General features: G+C 36.9%; 1 protein-coding gene across 1 annotated transcript in view; it reads right to left on the reverse strand.

Annotated features, from left to right (window-relative positions):
- Positions 1 to 2785: 2785 nt before the first annotated feature.
- Positions 2786 to 12124, reverse strand: part of EYS (eyes shut homolog) — a 1629530-nt gene continuing 1620191 nt past the window's right edge. Inside the window, 2 exon segments of the mRNA XM_036248740.1 lie at positions 2786 to 3975; positions 9590 to 9751. Of these exon segments, the coding sequence (XP_036104633.1) occupies positions 2786 to 3975; positions 9590 to 9751 (1352 nt within the window).

The following is a 12124-nucleotide window of genomic DNA, read 5'->3' on the forward strand; positions in this document are numbered from 1 at the left end:
TGCGCGAGTGTCATTTTTTTTATTTTTGCACATCTCCAATGTCTTATCTGCATTCAATGTTTGACAAGATGTCACTTTGTTTGAAATAGATGAAGAATATCTGGCTTCACACGGATTTGTTGGGAAAAGAGATTCTCTGCACACCCTGAATGATCCTTGGACTACACTTTGGGAAGCATTGCTCTAAAGAAAGGCATACTATTTTGAGAGACTATGTGGCCCCATGAGAGGGGTGTGGTTCGGGCAAAGTTTCCTTGAAATCTTTGTAACCATCCATAGAACAGCTTTCTTGCCTTTACTCATAAAGTGTGTATCTTTAAAAGTCAGAATTCATTATCACTGTCAAGGAATTTTTTTTAGAGCAGTTATCCTTATGATCTCAATATCTCAAGAGCTAAATGAAGTACTACGGACCCAAACAAATTCAGGTCAGAGTTTTGCAGTAAACTGGACCGAGCTAGCTTGCAGAGTTGTGGTTTCTGTTAAAAACAAACAAAAACCCTGTTTGAATCAATGTGTAGACATTCTGGAATTCCACCTTCTATTCGGCTCACACATGTTCAATGTGAAGAATAGTATGTCATTTGACAATGGTGCCAAAGTTCTCAGCTTTGGTTTTAGGCTTTCCAAGAATGACTGTCGCTTTCTGACTGCAATGGAGTGGCAAAAATGAGGCTTAAAAAAAAAAAAAAAAAAAATCTAGCCCGGCCTGTGTGGCTCAGTGGTTGAGTGTCAACCCATGCACCAAGAGGTCCCCGGTTCGATTCCCGGTCAGGGCACATGCCCAGGTGGTGGGCCCGATCCCCAGTGGGGGGCATGCAGGAGGAGGCCAATCGATGTTCTCTCTCATCAGTGTTTTTATCTCCCTCTCCCCTCCTCTCTAAAATCAATAAAGAAAAATAAATCTGTGAAGTTCTTCAAATGAAAAATTGATTACCTACTTTCTTTGTATAGACTGGAGCCTGCACAGGCAGACTTGCATTAAGACGTTAACTGTGCACCAGTCCGTTTCTTGTAAAGTCTCTGTTTAATAGATAATTACATGATTTTCCTTTATTTTTATTTTTTATTTATTTATTTTTTTGCTTTCCATTTTTTAAAACTTATTTATTTTTGTTACAGATGTTTTTCTTTCCCCCTCCACTGACTCCCCCCTCCCCATCCCTCCCTGCCCTGTCCCCAGCTTTGTTGTCCATGTCCACTGTTCATGCATACATGCATATAAGTTCTGTGGCTTATCTCTCCCTCACCACCCCCTCTTCTGGGGATTGTTAGTCTGTGCCCCACTTCCACGTCTCTGGGACTACCCCATTCCTCAGACTGTTTTCATTATATTCCACAAATAAGTGAGATCATGTGATACTTGTCTTTCTCTGTTTGGCTTATTTCACTTAGGCTAATACTTTCCAGGTCCCTCCATGTTGTCTCAAAGGCTAAGAGATCTTTCTTACAGCTGCATAGTATTCCATTGTGTATATGTACCACTGTTTTTTAGCCATTTGTCTACTGATGGACATTTGGGCTGTTTCCAGATCTTAGCTATTGTAAATAGTGCTGTTACGAACATGGGGGTAAATATATTTTTTCTGATTGGTGTTTCAGTCTTCTTGGGGTATATTCCTAGAAGTGGGATCACTGGGTCAAATGGCAGTTCAATTTTTAATTTTTTGAGGTAACACCATATGTTTTTCCTTTAAACTTGACATGCTGCTTATTACTAAGATTATTTTTTTCTCCATAGTCCTATGAGTACTTTGTATCAGTCATGTGTTGTCAGTTGCTTTCTTGGTGGCAAAATTATCATAAACATCAAATGAAAATGCTAAGTAACAACACCAGTTTGCAATAGCGGAGTGGGAGGTGTGGTGAAATGCTCTTCGCAATTCTATCAATCGCTGGTATTGGGCAAAATGTTATCCTTTTCTCAGGTTATCCTTTTAACGGTACAGATATGATCAGGACAATAATTTACAATGGCATTATTTAGAACCTGCTTTCTGCCCAATTTTGAGACGTGTAGACTTGAAAAGTTAAACATAAGTGAAGTTTAATATAAATAAAATTTAATTTTTAAATTATATTAGTTTTTCTAAGTGCATGGTTTGAAGTCAATTCTATATGGTTTATAAACACAGACCAACAGTATCTGCATTACTTTTCTCTCTAGAGGTACTTTCAACTCTATTAGACATTAGGATATTTGCCTTCATATTTGTAAGTGACATGTATATGCTATTTTAAAAAAGTTACAAAAACTATAATAGTTATTGATGACTTATGTGGAAGTTAAGGATTTAACTCTCATCAGTCAAATTCCTTTCCCCACCTTTCAGCATCACAATTTTTTGGTTTAAATCAGTATTCAAATTTCACATTGTCAGTCGTGACTATTCATAGCTGAGCCATGTAATATAATATTTCCTTATATAATTTTTATTTTTCCTTTAATAACATTTGCTTTTTTATTTTCTTATTTTTCTTTGTATCGCAGATGCATTCCCACCTAAATTTTACTTAAAAACAATTCATAGATGAATAAACACTAAAGAAACTAATAGAGTAAAAACTGAGTAATCAACACACAGATAAATTGAATGTCGGAAAAGCAACCAGAATCTTTAACTATATATATAAGCTTATAAAATTGTGTTAGCATTTAGACTATTTCAGGTAATAGTAAACAGTTGATTTTCAGTAAGCAACGTGCCAAAGAAATAACTACTAAAACAACTACATGTACATATATATTTTGTATATTAAAATAACGACTATTAGTTTGTGCAATCTAATTTTGTTCATCTCCATTATAAACATTGTACCCTTCTGATTCAATTAAATCAACTTTGTTTGAATCCTGAAAAAATACATCTTTAATTTTACCAACAAAATTCCTTTTAAAAATCTCTTGAGTAACAATATCTACCTTTTGACCATATTCAAAGCCCCCTAGATAAATAATACCATCATAGTTTAGAGCAACAAAATTTTTTTGTGGATCAATATCCTCAGAGAAAATTAGATTGCCATCTAGGTAGGCCTTAATAAGAGTTAGATTTTGAATTATAATGATATGGTGCCATTTATTACAACAGAAAGTACCGTTGCTGTAAGTCATAGGCACAGAGATGCCTTCTCCTAAGTTGACTGCTATTTTCAAGGTCTGATTATGGAGCCCAATTGCCAGAAAATCATTTTCTTCATTTTGAGCTTTCCCCATCCATACAATTAAGCCTTCTCTTTCGGTAGTACTGAAATTTAAGGATACAGTAGTAAACTGAAGGTTTCTTATTCTATAGTGTGGATCAATGTATTTAATGTAAGAATTACCCATAAATTTTGCAGTTGAAAATGAAGTTTTCTTTTCGCAATACTTTCCCACCCAACCCAAAGTACACAAACAGCTGTAAGAGAATGATTGGTCAGGTACACATAGAGACTGGTGGAGACAAAGGTTATTCAAACAGTACACAGACTGGTCACATACCTTTCCAGTCCAGTGTGGCAAACATCTGCAAAAAAAAGTCGTGCCATTTACCATACATTCACCCCTATTTCTGCACACGTTGTACCCACAGGCTGTCCCATCACAGTCACCTACATTTGAGCCACTTTTGGCTCCTAGTTCAGTTAACTGTAACTCCTGATTATTTATAATAACTTCTCGGACACAACCTTGAAAACCTACAGGTCCACTTGCTGTTGCCATGGGATTTACAAGACTTAAGGATGACACTCCTCCAATATAGAAGTCAGTATTTGTGTCCAGGTAGCTCATTTGAACATTGGCTTTTTCTGTTACATTTACCCCATCCAGATCCAAGTAGCCTTCCACACCGACTCTTCCTGCTTTAATCACATGCCAAGTGCTTCCATTAATAGTTACTTTTTGGAGAGTTTCTAGAACGATAGTTCTGTCACCGAGGTTGTAACGAAGTTGAACAGAACCATTTACTAAAGAGATACATAAAAAATCACCTGTTAAGAAAGAAAACCAGTTTAGTAACAGTGAAATGTTACTCCATTAAAAATTCTTGCTGTTTCTGGACACTTGAATAAGTTTTGTCTTGGAAAAAGAAGGTAACAAGTCTTTCTCATAATTATGGCAGAGAATATTTTTTCCATTTACAGATCAAAGTATATGTATACATTAATTCACACATTCTGTATTTTTTTTTATTCCAGAATTGGCCACATAAGTTTTCAATAGTTGAAAATATTTCCCACTGAGTGAATGTGTTGTGGTACTAAGTTAAAGTGAGGTCTTTTAACCATTTTAGTTAAAGGTGAATGTGTAAAATTAAGCAACATTTGCTCCAAGCCACTGACTTTATTTTTGAGATTGGGGAGGTAGTTGAAAGAAATAAGAGCAGTTAATAGTGATGCTATGAAAACCTTTGACTATAGCGTATGTGTTTCAGCCATGCTCTTGGCATCAAGTTTTATCTGTAAGTACACAGACCCCTAGTTGAGACCCCTGCTTGGGTGTTTTGAAGGCGCCTCGAACTCCAAAATTTGTAGCTCGGTTTGTGAACATCTCCTATACACCTGACCTCTTCTAGTCTCCCCAACTCAGTAGAGCGACTAGCCCTTCAGTGTTCGTTCTTGTTACAAGAGTGTAGCAAAGTGGTTTACCGAACAAACTCCGCAGGAATCTTCCTCTAAGCAGCATTTCCCCTTCCCCCTACCATTTCACGACCAGTAAAAACTTCTTTCCTTTTCTATCCAGGGAGATTTCTTGGCATATGCTACGATTCTTCTTTCCTCTTTCGAAGTGACTGGCTGCCTCACCTCCCACCTATAAACAATGTCTGTTCTCCCCTTTGTGGCCCACACTGGATCACTCTGGGATGGTTGGGAGACCTAGCAGCTCTATGGTTCGATAGCCATCATTTCCACCTGGGGAAAGTATATCAGACCATGCAAAGTATGATTCTCTTACTTTAATCATTTTCTCATAATTTCTAGTGAATATACTCTATGTCATCACATCTGTTATTATTTGATTAATAGCTGTCTTCTTCACTAGCTTGTAAACTTTATGAGAACGGGCTGTATCTGATTTGACCCAGCAGTTGGCTCCCAGCACTAGCACAGTGCCTGGCCCATAGGGAGATACTCAATAAATAGTTGTTGCATGAAGAAACACCTTGGTCTAGTTGTCTCAAGTACTAGCTTTGTAATATTAAAAATCCTACAATATGTACATTTTAAAATTTTAATTTCCCAAAAGAGAAATCCAGATTATTTCATATTTTCTAATATGAATAGCATTTTAAGTCTAAGGGAAGAGAGGCAGCATTACAAACATAAAAGAAGAAAATATTAAATGCAGCCTTAGATCTCTGGAGTCTTGCAGATGTCCTCTGTCTAGCTAATCCTTCTAGGTTGCTAGTGACCAGAGAGTTTGTGATCACATGATCATCTCTATTCCTGCTATAGGACTGACTGACACGACAACTGGATGGAGCAAAAAAAAAAAAAAAAAAAAAAAGATCAAGAGTCAAACTTGGGGAAAACTAAGGCAGTGTGTGGAAGGACTCAGAACATGTAAAATTTCTTAAATATTAACTTTAAATAATTGTGCCATTGTCACAAATAATAAAAACCCTTTACACTTTTTGTAAAAAAAAAGAACATATTAAATTCAGATAGGATCACTTAAATTTTTTAGACCATAAGAAAGTAGAATAATTTAACATAATTTATATTGCTTTAAAAATTTATAGCACTCTGACCCTGGCCGATGTGGCTCAGTTGGTGGGAATATTGTCCTATACACCAAAAGGTGGTGGGTTCGATCCCTGGTTGGGATGCATGCCGGAGGCAACTGATCAAAGTCTCTCTCTCTCCCCCCCCCCCCTTCCTCTATCTAAAAAAAAAAAAATCAATTAAAAATAAAAATATATAGAACTCCGAATATACTTTCTGCCTTGCAAATGGACACAATTCTCTATCACAGCATACTGGAAGTCTCTCTTGCTACTTTGGTTGTAGTGTCCTATAGCAAACAATCTTACGGTGAAGAACTACACTGGAATAAAAAGTATCTAAAAATGATTAGGAAAGCTGACACTGTGATCTAGAATATCAAGATAAAAAAGTTGCCAACCGGAAGAAAGAGCAAGGAGAACTGCTTATTTTAACATGGCTTTGTTGGGACATTCTTAAGGACTGTCAAAAACAGGTCTTCCTCTCTCTCTGTGACCCTGGGAGCTAGAATTGCTCTTAGCTGCATTTGTAGCTTTCGTCATGCAAGCCTTTGATTTTAGCTGACTAGAAACTGGTGCTGTAGTTACGGGTCATGAGTACAGATTGGCATTAGGGTAAGCAAATGTTAAACGTTCACCACTAGTGGGTGGTCCTTACGAGAAGTGAGCTCGTAAGTGGAATGAAGATTATGAATGAATGCACTCCAGCCGCTTAACCATGTTTGACCAGACCTAGGGCTCCCTCCCATTGCCCCACCAGGCATCACTGATCGCAGTCACCTGGCAGGACCTAACATTTGTGAAGAGACTACACACAATTTATTAGGAAAATTTTATATAATTTTTTTCTCTAGAAAAGGAATTTTTTTTTTTTTAATCCTCACCCGAGGACATTTTTTCATTTTTTGTTCAGGTAGAGTGGGAGGGAGAGAGAGGAACAGAGAGAGAGAGAGAAACATCGATGTGAAAGGAACACATCGAGTGGCTGTCACCCGCACGACCAACCAGGGCCGGGGACAAACTGCAACCGAGGTACGCGCCCTTAGCGGGAACCGAACCCGGGTCTCTCAGGACCGCAGGCCGACGCTCTAACCGCTGAGCCAAACCGGCCAGGGCTAGAAAAGGAAATTTAAGGCAGTATAACTTATTTTATCTTTTATTGGTTGGTTGTTTGAATATGCTTGAATTTCACATTGTAGTTGACTAGGCTTTTTAATACACATTTGTCTGGGAGGATTAGAACTATATCAAGATGATTAATTTATGCTTAACATAATATTGATAATTTTTGTGTTAACAAACTAATTTTAAGGTATTAAATATTTAGCAGAAACAGATAAACAGGTGCCATAGTCTTATCTCTTTTCAAAACCAGAGGTCTAAAATCAACTAGGAAAATTTTCAAATTACCCTTTTGTTTTAAATTTTACACTATTTGAAACTATTCAAATTATTTATCTGTAAAGAGATACAGAAACTTGTTCATTAAGAATTTGGTTTGGGCCCAACCAATGTGGCTCAGTGGATTGAGTGTCGTCCCATGGACTGAGAGGTCCCGGTTCGATTCCTGATCAGAGCACATACCCGCATTGCTGGCTTGAATCCCAGTGACAGACATGCAGGAGGCAGCCAATCAATGTTTCTCTCTCACATCAATGTTTCTATTTCTCTATCTCGTTCTCTCTCTAAAAAAATCAATAAAAATATATTTAAAAGAGGAATTTGGTTTGGCACATATGAAAACTTAATTGGTCATTGAAAATCTAAATTTGTGATTTTTGAAATTGTGTATTAAGTGTTTGGGTATTTTTTTAAAATTATTTTTTATTGATTTTTAAAATATTTTAAAGTTTTTATGATTTCCTTACAGAAATGTCAAATATAGCACCAAGCAAAACATGAAACTAATAAATCTATTTTCAATTCTCTGTGTAAATAATGTCTAATGGCAGATAAAAAGAAAATCTTGATTTTCATGAACAAAATACAATGTCTTTAAATAACAGATGTAAAAAAATGTGTTCTTGCCTCCTATGAGTGTTAATGTATATGAGCTTTTAATTTTATATACATAAACACAAATATGTATCCAGTGTACTAATTATAAAATTATAGTACAACATTCTTGGCCAATGAGAGTCCCAAAGAGCTCTTGATTTTCTGCCCTTACCATACAAAGGTTAACTTTGAGGATTAATTTTTATTTTTATTTTTATGAGCAATATAACTAAAGCTGATTTATTTCTTAACATCTCTTGATTTATAAACAGAAAATTTCTATTTGTGCACAATCTCCCATTTAGCACTGTCACAAGGATATTTAAATTAATCATGAATTTAAAACCAAATATCAAATATCAGGAGAACAAATCTCGTCTAAGGTGTATTTTGTAGCTCAATCATATTCTCTTTTTTCTTTGAAAGTACATCTTTTTTCCTTGAATTTATTTTGAAGATATTTTACCAGTGCATTGAGATGGAACCGCTTTGATCTAATTATCTGATATTATAATTTAGCAGCATATGAAGACATCTTTTTATTTATTTATTTATTATTAATTAATTAATTAATTTATTTATTTTTTATCCTCACCCAAGGACATTTTTCCATTCTTTGTTCAGATAGAGTGGGAGGGAGAGAGAGAAAGAGAGAGAGAGAGGAAACATCGATGTGGAAGGGACACATCAAGTGGCTGCCACCCGTATGACCCAACCAGGGCTGAAGACAAACTGCAACAGAGGTACATGCCCTTAGCAGGAACCTAACCCGGGTCTCTCTGGACCACAGGCCAACGTTCTAACCGCTAAGCCAAACCGGCCAGGGCTGAAGACATCTTTAAATGATTTACTAGATTAGATTGTGAAAATCAGGGCATGATTTTTTGCTGACTATGAGAAACATTGATTTAATTATTTTGCAATACCAAAATATCATTTTCTAAGAAACAAAATTAAAGAAATTCTTAAATGTAAAATTTAAAAATATTTTGCAGTACAAATGTACCTATACATACAAATGTCTTTGTCAACATTCTGGAGCAAGACATAAAAATGGAAATTAAGAACGAAGTAGTACAAACTCAAATATCAACTCACAAAACTGGAGCATAGTACTTGGACATTTTTATTTCATATTTTGCAGTAATTACGCAACATTTATAGTTACAAATCATGTTTATAAACTTATTTTGGGATGTGGATCATAGGTTTTTACCATTTAGAAGACAGAACAACTTATTATTTATTTTTATTGATTTTAGAGAGAGAGGAAGGGAGAGAGAGAGAGAAGCATCGGTGTGAGAGAGAAACATGGATCAGCTGCCTCCTGCATGCCCCCTACTGGGGATCAAGCCTGAATCCCAGGCATTTGCCCTAACGAGGCAGGAATCGAACTAGTGACCTTTTGGTGTTCAGATGGCACTCGACCAACTGAGCCGCACCAGCCAGGGTGAAGACAGAACAACTTAAAGAACAATTTTTGGAGCTGTAAATGTGGATGGATTTACTGGAAATAGATCAACCATGTCTTCCTTTTTCAAAAAGTCTTTTATATGCATATTATGTTCCTTTTGACATAGACTATCAGGCATGGCTTCAACCATTTTTGATGGGATTATTATAAAGCTGCACATACACTATATTGAGATTTTGCTGACTTTAATTCTGACAAAGCTCTTGCTATTTTATTAACATTTATATTTATGGAGTCAATTCATAAACAAGTCTTGCAGGACCAATAGAACATGAAATTATCAAATGTTTACATATTTACAGGCTAGGTGACTTAAGAAATAAAAACACTCCATCACATATTACTTAATAGACTATTGAGAATTCATTAGGACTTTTTCCCCTGCAAACAAAGATCCTACCAACTTTACCTGATTGTGCTTTTAGGTGTTGTGCAACGTAAAATAGGATGCCATCTGTAGAAAAAGGCCGGAACTGCAGTTGAATATGTGTCTTTTTTCGAATACGAAAGGGAGCAAAAGACATCCAGGATAATTCGTGGCTTCTGAAAGATGGATCACTTATAGAAAAAGCTAAAGAACAAAACAAGACAACAACCCGAGTTTCAAAATTAACAATATTGCTCATAAATGCAGTAAACTCAAAAATTTTATCACTTACTTTATCTTCCAAGGGTTGCTCCTACCTGCACAAAAATTGACCCTTGGTCACTCTGTTCTTATCCCACCAACAGTAGGCTTTTTGTAATGGAGCCAGTAACACCTCCTATCATTTCTGGTAACTATGTTCCTATTGCTGGCACCGTACAACATAAGTCCTCTCTGCTCTGGATTGCACTGTAGACAGGCATCAGATGGGTTGATTCTGAGAATGTCTTATTCTTATCTCAAGAATGAGAGCTTCTTAAAATGTTTTACATTAACAGTGCTTTCAGAAAGATGATTCAACTAGTGGCTCATAAAAGGCATCAATTCATGAATTATTCTTCAGTTTCTATATCTCCAATTAAAATACAGAGTATAATTGAGTCAAGATACATTTTAAGTGATTATATAAGCGGAAGTAAATGTCAGTTTACTTGACAATACTTTAGGTCCACATCTCTTCAAAAAGTGCTAACTCTTGAGTTTTACTTGATGCTAAGCATGAGAAGAGTCATTTCAATGTGAATTGAAGTAGCCATTTCACTGGTTTATAGTCCATCAGGTGTTAGCTGTTGCTTCTGTGTATAATCAACCAGATGGGGACTATGAGAGGAAGAAGGACAGTTCTGAACACTTGACAGTTTCGATCTCTTTATGGAATCTATATTCCTTCTTTCTTTCTCATTTTGTTTGTTTTTAACCCTCATCCAAGGATATTTTCCTATTTATTTTCGGACAGAGTGGAAAGGGACAGAATAGAAAGGGAGGAGAGAGAGAAAGAGAGAGAGAAAAACATCGATGTGAGAGAGACACATAGACTGGCTGCCTCCTGCATGACCCAGACCAGGGTTGGGGACTAACCGAGGCATGTGCCCTTGACTGGTATTGAACCTGAGACTCTTTGGTCTGCAGATTGATGCTCTAACCACTGAGCCAAACCGGCCAGGCTCTTCCTCATTTTGTAATGAGACCATGCTTCTTAGAGCATCTGGCTCACCACATGCTTTGAGCCATTAATCTATTTACTTGGCCTTTCTCCCTTCAGACCAGGCCTTTGCTAACTGTTGTCTTTCACTTTTCGGTTGGTAGGCAACTGGTGGGTGTTTATCCAGGAGACGTTGACATTTTCTGAGTTTTAAGCAACTACGTCATTCATTTTGATTTAGTGCAATTCAGAATGGTAGAGATTAGAATTGTGCAGTGTGGTTGCCAAGAATTCGAAGTCCTGTGTCTCACTCCTAGAGGGTCGGATTCATTAATGCTGAGATGGGGTCAAGGAAGTATATTTTTCATAAGCACCCAAGTGTTTTCTGACTTAAGTATTACTTAGACCACATGTTTATAAACACTGAATTCAAGTTTATTTTAAGAATACAGGGATAGTTTGTTTGTTTGTGTATTTATTTATTTATTTGGTGCATGCCCCTAGCGGGAACTGAACCCAGGACTCTCTGGTCTGCAAGCCGACGCTCCAACTGCTAAGCCAAACTGACCAGGGCAGAATACAGGGATAATTTAAGAAATGGGCATCCTTGCCTGGCTGGTGTGGCTCAGTGGTTGATCGTCAACCCACACACAAAGAGGTCACCGGTTCAATTTCTGGTTGGGGCACATGCCCAGGTTGTGGGTCAAATCCCCAGTGAGGGGCATGCAGGAGGTAGCCAATCGATGTTCTCTCTCATTGATGTTTCTATCTCTCTCTCTCTCCCTCTCTCTCTTCTTCTGTCTCTAACATCAATAAAAGAAAAAAAAAAGTGAAAAAGATAAATAAAAATAAAAAGTGGGCATCCTATTGAAATTGTCCTTGTAGTAATTACTAAGGTAATACATGCTCATTATAAGACATTTAAACAATGCAGAAGAGTGTGGAGTGAAAAGGTGAAACTTTGGTCCAGCTGGTGTGGCTCAGTGGTTGAGCATCAACCCACGCACCAAGAAGTCACTGGTTCGATTCATGGTCAGGGCACACGCCCAGGTTCTGGGCCTAATCCCCAGTGGGTGGCATGCAGGAGGCAGCCATTCAATGTTCTCTCTCATCGATGTTTCTATCTCTCTCTCCCTCTCACTTCCTCTCTCTCTGAAATCAATAAAGAAAAAAAAAAAATATGAAACTTTGTTGTTCTTTCTTCTCTCTTCATTCCCAGGAACCACGGTTAACAGCTTATTGAATGTATACCCACACTTTAGTTTTCAGTACACGTACAATTTCTGTGTGTGTATATCTAGTAGTATCTGATTCACTTCACATAAATGAAACCATGTTTTATATAAGCTATGCAGAGTACACTTTTTCACTCAATA

The sequence above is a fragment of the Molossus molossus genome, unplaced genomic scaffold, assembly GCF_014108415.1.
Source record: "Molossus molossus isolate mMolMol1 unplaced genomic scaffold, mMolMol1.p scaffold_m16_p_8, whole genome shotgun sequence".
Lineage (NCBI taxonomy): Eukaryota > Metazoa > Chordata > Mammalia > Chiroptera > Molossidae > Molossus > Molossus molossus.